The sequence below is a fragment of the Lathamus discolor genome, chromosome 6 (assembly GCF_037157495.1).
Source record: "Lathamus discolor isolate bLatDis1 chromosome 6, bLatDis1.hap1, whole genome shotgun sequence".
In the NCBI taxonomy this organism is placed as follows: Eukaryota; Metazoa; Chordata; class Aves; order Psittaciformes; family Psittacidae; genus Lathamus; species Lathamus discolor.
Window position 1 is genome coordinate 18905903 of NC_088889.1, and position 17623 is coordinate 18923525.

At 49.0% G+C, this 17623-nt stretch overlaps 2 protein-coding genes across 3 annotated transcripts in view; one reads left to right on the top strand and one right to left on the bottom strand.

Moving 5' to 3' along the window:
* The window catches only part of DAAM1 (dishevelled associated activator of morphogenesis 1), a 97176-nt gene extending 92040 nt beyond the window's left edge, over positions 1 to 5136 (top strand). For both annotated transcript variants that reach the window (XM_065684417.1, XM_065684418.1), the window contains exons 25-26: positions 1659 to 1829; positions 2272 to 5136. In XM_065684417.1, coding sequence (XP_065540489.1) covers positions 1659 to 1829; positions 2272 to 2481 — 381 coding nt within the window. In that variant the 3' untranslated portion in view covers positions 2482 to 5136. The remainder of the gene's footprint in view (positions 1 to 1658; positions 1830 to 2271) is intronic.
* A 9240-nt stretch (positions 5137 to 14376) lies between these two features.
* Positions 14377 to 16984, bottom strand: GPR135 (G protein-coupled receptor 135). Its single transcript, XM_065685113.1, has one exon. It carries the CDS (start codon positions 16982 to 16984, stop codon positions 15701 to 15703), a length of 1284 nt encoding a protein of 427 aa, XP_065541185.1. The 3' UTR covers positions 14377 to 15700.
* Positions 16985 to 17623: the final 639 nt, after the last annotated feature.

Sequence of the window (17623 nt, forward strand, 5' to 3'; positions counted from 1 at the left end):
TCCTCCAGTTTCTCCTTCCTGGCCTGGTCTTCATCTTGATTGAAGTGGCAAGGAGATAGTCTATCACAGGCCTCTAAAAGAGGTCCCATCCTTGTCCCACTGCATGAGCTACCTCTCCAAAGATAGAATTAACCAAGTGTCACCACCTCTTTTCCCTGGTTGTACCAATGTCCAGTTAGCACTGTCCTTCTGACCATCCACCCATGCTTAGGCATTATGATTGACCACTGCCTTCCTGAGGCCACAGCTAACCCTAGCCACCCCTTTAGACTGTTGATGGTAACCTGGCATATCTTCCCTGCAGTGAGTTAGGACTGTGGAGATGGTGACAAATGCTCTTCAAACTGTATTGTCTTCTGCTGATTTGGCTGGATCTGGAGGAGGTCATGGTCCCCAGTGCCCATTGAAGTCCACTGTGAAGTAATGTACAGCTGTTCCCATGGTTATTGGATATGATGGGCTGTGCAAAGTGTACCAGCTCTTTTTTTAAACACATACCCAGATTCAAAATTGTGTTACTGCTTTCTTCTGGGAAAGAAGAAACATAATTGTTTTATAAACTTCATATCCTGTGAGGGTAACATCTGCAGCCTTCCTCATCTCCCCTAAATCTGCTGTAATGTGGCAGAGAATATATTGATGAAATTCAACAAGAATAACCTCAATTCTTTTGACTTATATGGTGGTACCTCTTAGATTCCTTCCTGCATCTTGAAGTGCTAAGTCCCTTAAGTAAACAAAGAAATAAAAATGCCATAAATGTCTTTTGAAGAGCCTGGGGCACCCCTGCAAATGAAACTGAATCTTACAAGCAGGCTTTAAAAATGTTCCTCTTGGTCTATGCAGCAAAATCAAAGCAACTAATAAATCTGTTTGTCCTTTGATTTTGTTTTTCTTTTCTTTTAAGGATGCTTATCATCAGAACTTGCCATCACAATTTTAACAAATTTTCTGTGCACAAAGAGTCTCCTTCAATTTGGAAGTGAGAACAAAAGATGTAAGTCCCAAGGACAACTCATGGGCTCCTTGGGGACTGGGACACATTGGCAGATTGTGGATGTCCTGTCCTGACCTTTGCTACAGCCTCATTCAACTCCCTTACATTTATGGTGTGCAAACAGCACTAAAGGCCGGAAAACTCCCTGTTTCCCTACCCAGGATTGTGCCTGAGCCCAGGCAGAAATGTCTTTTAGAAGTTCCACCAACACATTTGGTTTCAATAGCAGAGCATGTGGCAATGATAAATAATACCCCAAAAATACTTCAAAGAAAAACTTAAAAGTCCGAGTTTCCCTTCCCCTGCCGTGTTTACTATTAGTTTTATGTCTTCAGGCCCACAATATTTTGCTTCCTTGTTTTTACTGCTGCTTAGTTAATAAAGTTGAGCTGTGGCGGAGGGAGGCTCAGCAATGCCAGAGGCAAGAAGGGGAGAGGGGGCTCAGGAATGATCCAGGTTGCTCTTACAGGGCCAGCAGGTAAAACATCAGATGATTTATTTCATGGTTAAGTCAAGGTTTGATGAAGCAAAGCCATTCTCTCTGCCATGGCTGCTGGAAGTGTTTCTTTATGGTCCATCGGGTCGAAGGCTTCTCATGGGAGGTTTTGCCAGTGTGATGGGTATCTCCAAGGCTGATGGACCCCTGTTTTCTCTCTCCCAGTTTTCCAAGGCTGTGAAGCACTTTGGAGAAGACACAGACAAAATGCAGCCTGACGAGTTCTTTGGGATCTTTGACCAGTTCCTTCAAGCTGTGACCGAGGCCAAGCAAGAGAATGAAAACATGAGGAGGAGGAAGGAGGAGGAGGAGCGCCGGGCACGCATGGAGGCACAGGTGAGCAGACACCATTGAGTTCAGCAGCACCCCTGGGGCACCTGGAGATGGCAACCATACTGCATTGTACCCATGGTGGCCATTGTGGCACAGGAAGCACTGAAGGCTGGGCAAGGAGCTTTTGTGCCTTAGGCCCACTGACTTTTCACTGTTGATTGCTTAATTAATGACCTTGGGTTTGTGAGATGTTGGAGCTAAAACATGCAGCAGAGCTGGGTGCTGCCTGTGTGCTGTTGTGACTCATCAGCAGCAGCCATGGTGCTGTGGACCTCGGCCTATGGGTTGTATCAATAACCCTTACCAGCTCTTGCATGCTAAGCACTGGGGTGGGATATCATTCTTATTTCATGAGTCTGGGGGTCACCATGCATGTGTTGGGCACTCCCACAACCGCATCCATGAGAGTGAGATATCTCCTTTCCCTCCCTGCCATGGCACATAGCTGAAGGAGCAGCGGGAGCGGGAGCGCAAGGCAAGGAAGGCAAAGGAGAGTGGGGAGGAAGGCGGCGAGTTCGACGACCTCGTCTCTGCCCTGCGCTCAGGTGAAGTCTTTGACAAGGACCTGTCCAAACTGAAGCGCAACCGCAAGCGCATCACCAACCAGCTGGCTGACAGCGGCCGTGAGAGGCCCATCACCAAGCTCAACTTCTGAACAACAAACTGCAACAACAAAACCCAACAGAAAAATGTGGGTTAGTCTTTTTGAAGTGGCATGGGGGGGGTTCCTCCCATTATACTGCCTTGCGATAGAAAGCGAAACAGTGGCACGCTCTTTCTCACCACAGGCAAGTGTGTATGTGTGTATATACTGTGTTAATAGTCGGACCGGGAGCATGGATGGAGGTGTGTCGGCAGCCCACCTTGATGGGTGTCAGCGCTGCCTCCTCCCCTCCAACCCGCTCTGAAAAGTAGTTCTCCCCATGCACAAGCACAATGCCGCATCTGCGGAACAAGAGAGGACCCAACCCAGAGACACCGGCGGTCCCCGTGGGCCCCAAAGGCAATGGGAAGCTGCTCTCCTGCCTGGAAAGCCCCAGGCCGTTTGCAGGGGACGCCTTGCACACAAGCCAAGTGGTTTAAAGAAGAAAAGAAAAAAATACAAAGTTGACTGAACTTCAATCCATTGGTTGTTTTTTCTTTTCTCATTGTTGTGATTATTCCAAAAAACTCGCAGATCCGTGCTTTCGCGCTGGTTCCTGAGCTCGGCGCCGCAGGTGCTCCCAGCGATGCTCTTCCCGTCATCCTTGGGAAATGCTCTTTTTCCTCTTACCGCCACCTTGCTAAAGGAAAAGTTTACCCCAAAGTGCTTATTGCTCTAACGCCGCACAGATGTATTTATACTTCTACAATGTTTTCTGGCCCAGGACGGTGGGAAAGGTCGGTTCTCAGAGGAGACAAAGAGCATAAACTTTTGTGTTGTAATTTTTATTCTTCTTTCTGTTCAATGGGACAAACTGTATCCTCTGTAAAGGTGGATCAGGACCAAAGGTCTCTGATACACAAAGGGGCTGGTGCAAAACCCACCAGCTTTCAACAACCTTCTTTTCTCTTTTCTTTATCAGACACGCAGAAGCAGTGATGCCAAGAAATGCTCATCTCTTAGCCAGGTCCTTTTTTTGACTGGTTTGCTGTTCATTGTCATTGCAAATTTATAAGCAGAACTACCTGTCAAATGTCAGTCCAAAAAAAATTATAAAAAAAATAATAAAAATAATTCAGAGCTCTCAGGGAGTAATAATTTAAGGGTTTAGAAAATTAAGAATTGGAGAATGAAAAGTAACCACCATTAACATATTAACATTTCTATTCTTAAATTATGCTGAGTATGTAGAGGACTGTTACTTTTTACTTTTATTTATTTGTGGTGTGTTTTTTAAGAAAACAAAGCAAAACCTTTTTATACCACCAAGACTTTTGTGATCCTTTTTTTTTTTTTCATTTGTTCTTTTTCCTGTGGAGAGATGAGTTTGTCCCTGTTGCACTAGATAGTAACACTATTTGAAATAAGGTCGGGTTGGTTGTTTTTTTTGTCAGATAATCGGTATTACTGGTGGGGTATGGGATGTCAGTTAACTATATGTACTGTATAGCAAAAGTGCTGTTTAAACTAATTTGTATAAAAAGAAATATGGTTCTAAGCACCTGAAGGCCATGGGGTCTGCGTGCTGAGTGAAAGCTGTGAAATCTCTGTCTAACCAGAGTTGTCAAGAGCTGTGGTTTTACCATTTTGTTCTTTTCTTCATTGCAACTTTTGACGCACTGTAGATTAAAAAAAAAAAGAAAAAAAAAGAAAAAAAAAAAGACAAAGTTCTTTCTGAGTAGCATTTAAAGCAGTAATAAATAAATAAAGCAGGTAAGCGCAAAAACAACGTCCAGCACCTCGTATCCAAGCAGCTGCAAAACCTGCAGATTATGTTCAAAGGTGGAGTTAAGCACTTTGCTTTAAGAAGGAGGGGGAAATAAAAACAAAAGGCAATGATAATACTATTCCTTAACTAAAGTGCCTCTATTTATATTTTTTATTTATGGCTGAAAAAAAAAAAACGGGGCTGATACAATTGAGGGAATGGACTTGGGGGGGAATTTAAAATACATTAAAAAAAAAAAAAAGAAAAAAAGAAGGTTAAAAAGCAGCAGTCTGGCCTTTGATGGTTTAAGGAATGGTTGGTCACACGTGTTGTAATTCGAAAGGCTGTGGGAGTTGCAAAGGGCAATCTCCTCCCGGGGCCCTGGGTGCAGGGCTCGGCCACCAGCACTCAACCCCGGCTCCTGCCTCCGCGACCCCAGTGCCACATCAGGACCTTTCCTGACAGATTTCCTCTCACCCTTCCAAACCTGTTTGTTGTTTTGGGGTTTTTTAATATTGTTTTACACCAGCCTCATTACCGGGCTGAGTTTGCCATTTCTTTGTTTTCTTTCAAAAAAATAAATAGAAAAAAGAAAAAAAAAAAAATATCTCTATAAATAAATACGAAGGCTGTGTGCAGGTAATTCCATGTGCCATTGTCGAAAACTACTTTTAGATTGGTGCTGGTGTAAGTAGCCATTCTTTCCTCCTGGGTGTGTATTTTAAAGATGATTTTTTTTTTTAATAATGCCAAAAAAAAAAAAATCCATAATAATTTGTAAACTGAAGTATATGTCTTGGACCTTATTAGCTTTGTAGTGACCAAGGTAGTCTGTTAGGTGCAAGGATGTTAGTAGTCTTAGCTAGTGGGAAATGCTGTGTAATGTTATGAGACTGTACATTTTCTAAGATGGCAATATGCAATAAAGAAAAACAATTTCGGTGAGTGTATGTGGCAGAGCCGGAAGTCAATTTCCTTTTTTTGGTGGGGGGGAATAGGATATTTGGGGATTGAGACAGGTGTTGAAGAAAAAGCCGTCTGCAGGTTGCTCTTTTTTGGGGGTATTTGCAGTCATTGCTGGTGTTGGCTGGTAACCCTGCTTTATCAGTTTCCTGTGTGCTGGCGTTTTGGTGGTCGGGCGTTTTTCCACTCTCCTGGCTTGCAGCACAGAGAAACACCTCCCGGTTAGCAACCCCATTCAGTTCTCCCACTGCATTGTTGCTGATGCCCGTTCCAGCCTTGGTGATAAGCTTTTCTAGCAGCATGCTACTGAAGCAGCCGCCTGGTTTGAATTGTGGGGTCAGGTATGTCCCTTTCTGCAGGTGACGGCACCAGACCAGTGCTGCCAGCACTGGCTGGCGTGTCTGTAACAAGCCTATCTAGATAGGCTGGAGATGTTTTCTTGGCCATAGACCAAACCCTTCCTGGCCTGTTCACACTCACCGTTCCCACACACCTTCCCATCTGGGCTCTGTGTTATTTTCTTCTTTTTCCAATGCTCTTTGCATGAGTGATCTTTGCAGCACTTGACACCCCCAGACCTCACTGTTTGTAGAGATGGGAGCATTGTGCTCAGACCCATATGCTTTCCAATTTGTTCAGGGCTTTCCCCAGTATAACCAGTAAGCTGGCACTGAGCCAGCACATATGGGACGTCTAACACATCCTTGGGCTTGGGGCTTCCTTTGGTGTGATCCTAACCAGCGCCGGGCAGGCATACATGGCAGCATTCTCCTATTTATATCCCATATCCGGTGTTGCCAGCCACAGAGCATATTTATGGCCTGGCGTTGGTCAAAACTGGGCTGGCAGGGAGCACAGGGCAGGGGTGAAGAGCACAGCTACCACCACATGCCCAGCAGTTGGGCGGGCTGGTGATGCCCTGCGAAAGCACCCCCAGGCTGTGTAGTGAGAGGATTCAAGCAAAAGGGAAATGGCTCCAGATGCTCTTCCCTTCATAATCCCCATGTCCCCAGCACAGGGACACTCTGAGGTGCATCCATAAATGCAATAATGCCCAAGCCCTACAACCCTGTGAGGACCTGAAATTCTGGTTAATGGCAGATTGCAGGTATCCTGGGCCACACCTGTGTGTGTGACACAGGATGGGCCCCAGGACAGGGACAGGGTGGCAGTGGGAGATGTGAGCAAGGACAGGGCAAAGCTTTTTATTCAACCAAGATACCTGAGAGGGGAAAAAAGCCTAGCAACATGCAAGCTTCCTAGCCTGCAAACCCTTCCTCAAGGCTGAAATAGCAGCATCCATGGCTTGAGAACATAAACTGGAGATACAAAGCTGATCATCCCAGAGATAAGAGGAGTGGGGTAGCAGATGCTGGACTCGTGCTTAGTGACTCCATGTTGCCAGGAGCTCGTATGTCCAATGGCCTGGCTATCTGGGATTACATCTGAAAAAGGGCTTCTTTGCCCCAAATCTTGCCTGCTCTCTCCAGTTAAAGCCATGAGGAGGGTGTGCTGGACAGGACAAACCTTCCCAGACCTGATGGTGCCAGGGGAGCTGCTGGGCATGGTGCTCCCTGAGGTCTTGCCCCATGGGGCCACCTGGGTTGGTGGCACCAAACCTGCTGAGCCAACTTTGTCTATGCTCTGCTCCAGCCCCACAGCTTTCTCCGCTGTGAAGGCTGGGAGTCCTGCCAGAGCCAGTGTCAAGTGTCAGTTCCCGCACCCAACCTGTTGTCATGCTACAGCTTGGAAAAGATGAGTCAAGATGTCGGGGCAATGACCTGATGCAGACACAGCATTGCATGCAAAACTCAGCTCAGCAAGTAGGGCAGACGTGGCTCAATGGGGAGACTCCTGGCCCCTAGCCCTGCTGGCATCACTGCCTCTTTGGTGCCACAGGCAGGCGGTGGCAGAGTGCTGGGTTGGCAGGAGCTTGCTGGACTTGATATCCAAAAGTATTTATTTATTCCCAAGGGAGGGTACAGCGGGACCAATGGGTCTGTCAGGCTTTGACGTGCCTCCTGGAGACCCTCAGGAAAGAGTAAGCAAAGCGGAGACATTGCCAGTCCTGCATTGCAGCTGGACCTGGCTCTGTCCCCAGTGCCTATGTCACAGCTCAAGCAGCTGCTCTGGGGTAAAATTGCACTTCACCAACCAAAATCATGCTCTTGCACAGCCTGGTCACCAGATGTGTGGCCTTTGTGCAGGGCTGGCACTGCCGAGGCACCCCAGGAACAGGCTCATCCCTCAGTGCAGAAACCAGCATAGCAGTAAAACCCCATAAACACACCTGGGTATTTCTGTACCAGCCTGTGCTATGGGGTGAACATGCCTTCGATCTGTGCTTCTGGGAGGCAGGGGGAGCAGAGAGGGTGGGAGAGGCCAAGCTGACACAAAGGCTGATGGATGCAGGAGGGAGGCTATGAGCCACCACCATTCCCTCTCCTGCAGCAATCCCACAGATACCTCTCCTGTGGCTTCTCTTCCTGGCATTGCTCAGAGTCCTGCAGTATATCCATGCGAAACAGAGAGTTCTCCATTTTAATCAGATGTGCTCTGACCTGAAACCTCTGAGCGTTTTATATTATTTTTAGCCTTAAACCAGGCTTGGTGGGTGTGCGCAGGTGAGGCAGGGATCCGGGAGCCCTGTGCGGCCGGGCCCCAGCAGAGCCTCGGGAAAGGCAGCACCACCATCTGCTGGCACTTCCCAGACCTCGGAGCTGTCAAGCGCTTAAGGGTACCAGGAGCTTTGCCATCTGCTTGAACTCGTGCTCGTGTACATTCACACAGCTTTTCTGCTTTCCCAAGCTCTGTGCAAAGCACCCCCTGGGCTCAAGCTGAGGGAACCCCAGCCTTGTGCTTTGTTTAGCTCCAGACATCTGCCTGAAACCCGTTTTACATGAAATCAGAGTGTGAAGCACTCGGGAAAGACTTAATTTCTATGGCTAACCTTTTCCAATTTAATAGCAGGGGAGATCACTATTTGTGTTACATTTTCTGGAAAGAATCCACAATTCAGATGCTGTATTAAAAACCTGACGTGACCTCAGGGACTGGATATTACCAAATGTTCTGTAAAATGCACCAGACTGAGCACAGAAGCCACAGGCACAGGTCAGGAAAGAGCACAAGTGCCATGGTACATTAGATATCACTGAAGAAATAACTGACCTGGTTATTCAGAGCATATTTTCTCCTGATGCTGAGATCAGTTCACAGGATGTTGCTAGGTCAGGTGAGCAAATTACATTTACGTGGTTGTGAGGGTATTGCTGGGTGAGCAGTTTAGGAGAGATCTATCTTGCTGCTTTTGTCCACATCTGTGACCCTGAGGGATTTTGATTTGTAGGATGCATCCAGAGGGTTTCATTCCTCACCAGCTGCCGCACCAGCATCTCCCCAGCTGCCTTTCACTGCAGTGGGGTGTGCTAGCCCAGTGCTACCTGTCAGCCTCAACAAGCAGCCAGCACAGTGCCCATGAGCAGCCCCAACCTCGGGTCAATTTCCACACTTCAGCGAAGCCCTCTGGCCAAGCCACCAAGCGTAAACCCAAGTGTTTAAGCCTGCACATCACTGATGCGAGCAGAAGCAGGTGGAGGGATTCCTGCTGCCTTCAGCCAGACTTGCCCTGGGAGAAACAGGGTGTTCCTGCAGATGTGGGAAGGCAGGCAGCCCTTCTCCACCCTTGGAGGAGTGCCATTTTTCTAAGTGACTTCCCCAAAGTCACCCCTGCCACAATCTTCTTACTGTGGCAAGGAGGAGAGGGTGTTCGCATGTCTGAAGGGAAAGCAGACAAGCTGTGAAGCACTGAGGCTTGCAAAATGCCTTTACCTCTTCGGTGTACACAACAATAAAAACCCCTCTGAGCAAAGGCGGAATCCTCTCTTCACACCAAAGCTTTAAAAGAAAACTTTTTTTTTTTTCAGTTTGTGAATCCCTTTAGATGCTCCCTAGTTTCTGAGCTGACTATGGAATAGATAAGGCTGAAAATAGTTTATAAAGGCAAGAATAATGAATACATATTAAGGATTCCAAATATTCATAAATTCCTCCCAGGTCAGTTTTGTGAGCTCCTGGCAGTGCTCGTCTTTTTGAAACCAGCTGAATCTGGAGGAGCTAAGTGCCAGCAAGTCAAGAAACAGCACAAATAACAAACTGCCCCTTTTGGAGTGAACCATAGCTGGGTCCAGCTCATCTTTCATGATCACCCTAGAAGCCTGTGAACACACTGATGTACTGTTTCACCCAATACAAACAGCCCAAACAAGGCTCCAGGGCTTGACTGCTGCCCGAGGAGCAAGCACCAGCAGGGCCCCTCCGGTTGGGGTGGCAAGATGAGCACAATGATCTCTACAGAAAATACATGGATCGTTCTTCGGTTGTGGCTACTACAGACTGTGCTAGAAGAGCCTGGGCTTAAAGGTCAGCCAAAAACCCACTCCTGAGATGAGTGGAGCTGAGCAGAGTGGTGATGCTAGCAGTAATGGGGACAGGAGCAGGGCAGGGCTCATACAGACACACCAGCCTGGCCCAGGACCTGCTTGGACAGTGCTGGCAGCTCCAGATCCCTAGGACAGAAATGTTGGAGGATGTCACCACCTGCCTTCCTTCAGGCACAGCTGCCTCGTGAGGAGGGATACTTTGCAAGTGCATCCCGTGCAGGATCTGACCCTCAGCACATATCAAGCTGTGTTGGCATTCCCTTTGCCTTTGAGCTCCGCTAACTAAATCTCCTCCGGCTTCAGCCAGAGCCTCCTGGGGTCGTCTTGGCTAAGCAGATCATCCATCACTCCCCAGCTAGACTAATGCAGCTCCTTGGGGTTCCTGCAACTTTCACTTTGATTTCCCCAGTGACACATCCATTTTATGCCACTGAGAGGGATTTACAGTCTGTCTCTCTATGGTGCTTTTCCTCCTTCTCACAGTGGTGATTTCCTAGGAAAAAAAAGTATCTAGAAACACAGAACTGTTCCCCAAGTACTTCACCTCGTGTGACTGTAGATGCTTCAAGCCCCAAGCAGTGTTCTGCCAGCAGCATGGGATTAAGCACCCACTGCTCTTTTGCAAATTGGGACCAGTAAGAGGGCTGGCCATGGTATGGATAGTGCCTCATCCTCCCACCTCCAGCCCCAGTGAATCCAATGGGACTTACCCCACAGGTCCTGGCAACCTCAGGGCTTGCAGCAGCAAAGCAGCACAGTGTAGCTGGGCATGGAGACACTCTAGCCAGGATCCCATTGAAGGTTACTCCTCCTGCAGGATTTGGGGCCGTTTTATTCTTCTGGCACTTAGTTACTACCTTGTGGCTCTGTAATTCTTTGCAAGCAGCTCTCCAGGTGCACCCATTTATTATTAATAATAAGAGTCACCATATAAAAAATACAAATGCAGCTAGAATGAGGACACAGCTACCAGGACTGATCTCACCATGCATGTGGGCTGGAGGTTTTGCAGTTCTGGGGATCATGCAGTACAGATGCTAGCCAGCTAGAGATTACAAAGTGCCACTTTTCTAATGTGCTTTCCAAATTATTTGTTTCAGTCTCAACAAAAAACCTTCCAAAGAGCAGCATGTGTAGAGCTTAATAATTGCCATCTTTGAAACTAGGTTTCATCTTTGAACTAGGTTTCAAAGAGATATGCTTAGGGCTTGCACTGCATTGGTTGGAACTTGGAATATAGCAGTGTTGAGCTGACTGGTTGGTCTCATTACAGAAGCAGGCCTTTCTTAGGATAATTAGCTGCACTGGCTGCTTAGATCTCTGCTGGCATCTACTGGATATGCAAACCAACACCAGGGCTGAAAGAGAAGCAGAAAAGGGGGCTCTCATTCACATGAGATATTCTGGTTTGGGTGATTACTGTCAGCTATTACAGCCTGTCACACTGTCACTTATAAATTGCTAGTTGGTAGCAGGTTTTAAGCTATGCACAAAGCGTTTGCTCTGAACCAAGACCTCATCCAGAAACTAGGTAGGGAGTGGAAAATAATGACTTGAATTAATTTGATGATTAAATCAACAGCAAAACTACCACTGACTCCAGCTGGAACAGTACCTTCTAAAATGCTTGTCATTCATCAAGACTTAATGTTTTCATTCTAAGATACAATGCGTCAATGGTATCATTGACAGACAATATGGAACTCAGACTGAGGGTAAGTATGCTGGGAAGTCAACGAGGGACTAAAGAGCCCAAGGACTAATTTTTAATTTGGCTTTGACTAACGTCACAGCTATCCAAGGCTGAACTGATCTTCATCTCATGTGAACTGCTCTCATGCCAAATATCCTGCACTGAATAAATGAAAAGATTTTTGAATTGGGATGCTAACAAGTGTCCCAACATCCCTTGTAGAGCCCTTTCCCGATGAGATTGTGGTTTGCCTTGTATCCAGGCCCATGGCAATGGAGGAAGAAGGAAAGATTGCAGAGCTATGGCTGGACGGTTGGAGCCTTAGAGCTACTTTTGCAGTGTCTAAAACCCTGGTGTCTTGCTGCCTTCTGAGTTATCTTTCAGCCTAAAGAAAGGGGAGCACTGATGGGGGTCATATCAGCATGAGCATCTAAAAGATGTGGAGCTAATGTCCCTGTTAGTGGCTTGGCCAGGAGCTGCTTCCTGTGATATTTTCTTACCTGGAAAAAAGTAGCTGCAACCATGGACAGAGTTTTCAGAGCTACAGTAAAACAGTGAGGTAAACCTCAGGTCTCCTTCTGGAAGAACCCACGGACACTTGTACCTGTATTGTCAGGTACAAGGACAGATTCACACCCCGGCTTGTGTGCTAGCATGGCCAAGACCTTCTTGCCTGCTCTGCACTGTTGGTGAGAGGCAGCAATCTCCAGTACAGCTGGGACATAGCGGCATTCCAAGTACTGTTTCAGCAGGCAGCCTGCAGCCTTTGGTGTGGTTTGTGTGTGTTTGTATGTGTGTTTCTCTCTCTGCTGTTTGCGATTTAAGACACTTCACTGTTTGTGTTTTATAAAACATAGCTTTTAAAATGTGGGTGTAGAGACCTGTAGTCTGTAGACCTGCGATGTTACCTGACTTGTTCAACAATGCTGTGATATGAGGAGCAGCTGAGGGATCTGGGTTTGTTTTGCCTGGAGAAAAGGAAGCTGAGGGGAGATTGTATCACTCTCTACACTACCAGAGATGAGATTATAATGAAGTGGGAGTTAATCCCTTCTCCCAAGTAACAAGTGACAGGACAAGAGTAAATGGCCTCAAGTTGCACCACAGGAGGTTTAGATTGGATATTAGAAAAAGGTTTTTCAGCAAAAGGGTTGTCAAGCATTGGAACAGGCTACCCAGGGAAGTGGTTGAGACAACATTTCTGGAGGTATTAAAAAGATGAACAGATACTTAGGGACATGGTTTAGTGGTGGGGTTGGCAGTGCTAGGTTGACGGTTGGACTTACAGGTCTTTTTCAATCAAAACTATTCTATGGAATCGTTATAACCTATAATCATAGAATCACAGAATGATTCTATGATTATGAGGAGTACAGAACAAGCACAGCTTTAAAACACAGGCTGGCTCTCTATTGGAGCTGCAGCAGGTCCACGTCAAAAAGAATCTGGTCAAGAATCTCCTCTCCTACAGCCTAAGTTAGTGTTTAACAGAAATATGCTGCTTTGTGAAGGCTCAAAGATTGCAGCCAGCTGCCCTCATTCAGCTCTTCACATACAAGATTAATTATGAGCACGAGGCAGTGCTTGTTAAAAATATGTTAAAATCTGTGTTGTTCCAGCTTCACTACCACCTTCCTAGAAAGCTGTGTTCGTTCACTCCTGGTGCAGCTCCTGTGATGCTTCGTGGTCGACCTCAGCCCTGGCATCCCCAATCCTGCTCCTGCCAGAAGCAACTGCCAGAAAAACAAAACCAGCATGCAAAAGAGGGAATGAATGGTTTCTGTTGTTTAGTGCCTGAGCTGGCACTAAACAGTCAGTTGTGGTGGTATGCACAGAAGGGACTGGGCAGTTGGCCAGAGCCAAGCACTGAGGGGAGCAGGACCACCCTTTTCATGGGCTTTTAGCCATATGTTAGCCAGTATGTTTAGCCAATGCAGTCATAGCACTCGACGACATGCCACGAGTCCGACACAGCAGCGCTGGGCCTTCATCTTCCTTACTTCCTTAACCCACTAACTGTACCTTAGTTCATCTACTCTGACCAAGTTCATTCCAGTTGGCAGATAAAGCTCTTCTTGCATGCAAAAAGTGCAAAAGAATCCTGTAAGTCTGTGTGGTGCTAAAGACAGGAAGGCTCTAAATGATCACTTCTGGTCAAAGTGCAGGATCTGCTTCAGAGCTGCAGAGGGGCCAGGCTAAAAACAGCAACATCCTTTTCTATACAGACTTCATAATGCAATACACACCAACATGCTAGCTCTACCATGGCCAGAGGATCAGAGTTAGGGAGCAGCTTTCTGCAGGTGATACATGAACTACAAGTGGTCTTTGCCCACTGTCTGTATTACACAAGGTTATGCGTATTGAGTTAGACAGTTTTCCTTGCTTCTGTCTTCCCTGCATTACAGAGCGCTGGAATTTATTCTAAGGACTGTTGCTACAACTCATGGAGCGATAACCCTTCTGGGAAGGCAGAACCCTATGGGTTTTCTTTGCTACCACCTGGATCATAGCTAAAGTTTTCTATAGGTAAGAGTCAAGGCCTAGTGGAACTCTGGCAAAAGCTCTTGAAGCTGTCTAAACACCAGAGTGCTCTGTCTGGCAAATTAGCCTGCACCAATCTCCTTGTTACCACCTGCCAGCTACCTAGGTAAATCTCATCCCATCATTCACAACCACCTCTTTCACTTTACACTGGCCATACTTTGCTGTGGAAGGGCAGGTATGCAAAAAAATTCCTGTCCTACCCTTCTAACAAGTCACTACTGTTCACCTGCTGTCAAACAGCTGCTGTGAAAAGCTGTAGTTTTTTGTACAGCTTCCCTCTGAAAGAATATGAATATACTGTCCAACTTGCAAAACCCAGGACTTGCAGGGCAAAGTATCAGTGCCAAGCAGTTGTCAAGGGTCAAATCTTTTCCTCCTGGACTTCAGGAACTTCCCAGAAGAAAATTCCGGTAACGCTCACAGCATGGACAACTGCTGCATTAAAATTTCACAAGCGATTAGGTCTCTCTCTACTACCATTCATCTGCCAATATTTTACAGAAGTTTCTTTCTCAAGTCTGAGCTGGGAATGATACCAGGCTGAGACACCTTCATGGCCTACAGAAAAGACAATTTATTTGTTGTCTCACTTACAAAACAATGACAATATGGTCACTTGGGTCACAAAGTTGCAAAATCCAGTAAAACAGTAACATTGTATTTTTAAAGCCTGTACAAGGAAAAACACTTGCCTGTCCCTCACATTCACCGGAAAGAAAAAAAAAAAAAAAAGGCCCAGTCTTAGTTTCTGATTTGAAACACCAATTTTTGGCTTTAGGCCTTCGGACAAAAATAATATATTGATAAATTCAAATCAATTTATGCCACAATTGCACTTCCACTGCATTATTTTCCTTTCCTAAAATGGATTTTAAATATTATACTCCAGATGGATTGCTGCCATCAATATCTGCTCTCTGCATATACACACTTTCACATGCTTAAGAGCACATGATATTGCTTTACCTCTCCTTTCAGATACCCACCTCTCACATCACTTAGAGATGTGAGACATTTCCCACAGATGGGAGGTGAGCTCAAAAAGAAAGTGCACCACCCCCTGCGCACAAACTCAGGGACACCATAGTCTACACCCACACCCTTTTCCTCAGTGCCTGAAGAACTCTCATTTCTCGTATTCATAGTATTTTAAGTTGACTGCTCCAGCAAAAAAAGGACTGCTGAAATTTTGACAACTAAGGTTTCATCTTCCTCTCCTTCTCTCCCAGTGTCATACATCCTCCCTTTCACACCAATTACTGCTGTTATGCTTGGGACTTTTAAAACAAACAAAACCAGAACAATAATACATCGCTTTTTTACCCTGTCCCACAGTCTGTGACTTTTTGACTATCACCACTTCCACATATAATGGGTTAAAACAACATTTTCCTGCCATGATGTGGCTTTCACAGTGTGGTGTTTTCAGAGTGTTTTCCAGCTGCCAGTGCTCAGTTCTCAATGGCTTTTTGGCACTTAGCGAACAGCTCACATGTCAGTCCATTTGGGCTGTATTTGTGTGCCTGTCTCTTAGCTTCACTGTGGCACTTTCTGCAGGACTGGCACAAACAATGTTTTGTTCTTGCAGTCAAGCTCTTGTGCTGGCTCAGCTTGGCAGCTATCACTAGTGCATCAGGTCTGCTGAAAGGGAAGGAGGACTTTTTTCACTGTGGAGTTCTCGCTGCTTGCAGACTGAGCTGCCGAACCAGAGCTCACACAATGAAGAACAAACCACAAAGTGTCTCACACAGTCCCGTCGCTCCAATTTCCAGTTTCCTGGTAGCCTGCCAGCAAACGACTCCAAGCACTGGGGCTCCCTGCAGTTCTTCAGGGAGATGGCATTGAGGCCCAATGCCTCCATCCTGGTCCCCCATCACTTCAGAGGCTGGTGTCAACAGTGCCCGCTTTGGCCTGCAAGGTGGCCTCAGAGATGGTGTCTGGCTGCCCATCCCGGCAGAAGAGTACAGCGGGATTTTTGCAGGCCCACATGGCCATCTCTCCCCCGCTCGCTGGGCTGGAGGAAGACGGGGCACTGCCCGGGGGCCCGCTGTGCCGATTGATGTAGCGCTCCCGGACACGGTCAGCCCTGCTCCGGGGCTCTGGCTGGCGTCCCGGGACCAAGAGGTAGGCTGCCATGTTGTTCCTAGTCCTGTAGCCACCCTCACGGCTGCGCCGCAGCAGCACAGAGATGTTGGGGTTGCGGGCGGCATAGATGAGGGGGTTGATGGCACCGTTGGCCCAGGCCATCCCGCTGGCTACAGCATCCATGGTGGGAGAGAAAGGCAGGTGGCCGGCAGCCGCGGCCAGCCCCAGGATGCAGTAGGGCCCCCAGCAGCAGATGATGGAGACGATCATGATGAGGACGGTAGTGGCCGTGCGCATCTCCCCGTAGGCCCGCAGCAGGTGCCCGTATGTGGTGAGGGGCCGCACGCGGCTCTCGGCCAGCCGCACAGCGCGGCAGATGTTGTAGTGGCAGAAGCACATGAGGGCAAAGGGCAGGAGGTAGCAGAGCACAATGAGGGCTGCACCGTAGGGCGGCCCCAGCCGGGATGAGCCCCAGGGAAGCACGTAGACGCAGTGGTAGGCCCCGGGACGGGCCTCCCGCTGCTCCTCGCCCGCCAGCCCGTACCAGGGTCCGGCCAGGGCCAGGGCAGCCAGCCAGACGGCAGCCAGGAGCTGCGCGGCGCGGCGGCGGCCCATCTTGTGCCGGGGCTGGCGGACGATGGCGCAGTAGCGGTCGAAGGAGAGCAGAGCCATGGTGAGGGTGGCGGCGATGCCCAGCCCAGCGTGCAGGGCGGCGCTGGCCAGGCAGAGGCGCTGCCCGAAGAGCCAGGCGCCGGGCGGGCGGCTGAGCAGGCTGAAGAAGGCCAGGGGCAGGCAGAGCAGGGCGCCCAGCAGCTCCGACAGCGACAGCGACAGCACGAAGGCGTTGGTGACCGTGCGGAGCTGCCGGTGCCGGGCGATCACCAGCACCACCGCCCCGTTGCCGAGCGCCGAGAGGGCGAAGATGAGCAGCAGCGCCAGCGCCTGCGAGGCCAGCGCGGCCGCAGACCAGCCGGCCGCCGCAGACCAGCCGGCCGCCGCGGCCCCGCCGCTCTCGTTGCCGCCGCCGCGGGACAGGTTTCCCGGCACAGCCGCGGCCGGCCCCATGCGCAGCCCCATGCGCAGCCCCATGCCCCCGCCAGCGCCGCGGCTGCAGAGGCGCTCCCCGCCCGCGCCGGGCCCCCGGCCCCGCCAGCCGCTGACGTCGCGCGGCAGTCGTTGCCCGGGGAACCGGCCCAGCCCGGCCCGGCTCCCTCCGCGGCCCCGGGGGCGGGGAGCGGAGCGTCCGCAGCAGAGCAGCGGGGCGCGGGGGGCCCGGGCACGGGGACTCCGTCCCCACGCACCGGCCTCACCCCAACCCAGCGCCGGGGGCGGCTCCCCGCAGCCGCTTTCCTCACATGGCCCCTTTCAGAGCCCTCTTCCCTCATGGCCCCTCTCCCCTGCAGCCCATCACGAAAGGGCAGAGATAGCTACCCCCAGACACTCCGGCGGCCGGCGGCCAGCTCTGCTCTCCACGTTGGAGTCTCACAAGCTGCGGGGTTGAGGGGTCAGGACAGGGACTCTCACACTGGCAGCAGCACCCTGGCCCACTACTCTCAGCCATGCTGGAGCTGGGGCGCTACAGGGAAAACTTCTTACGGGTATCACCATGAACACATAATGAGGGATGTGACCCAGTTCATCACAGATTCACAGAATCAGCTAGGTTGGAAAAGACCTTTAAGATCATCGAGTCCAACCTTTACCCAAGGTCTGCCA

Coding starts and splice junctions, on each gene's coding strand:
- GPR135 (XM_065685113.1), bottom strand. CDS start 16,984: ATGGGGCTGCGCATGGGGCCGGCCGCGGCTGTGCCGGGAAACCTGTCC.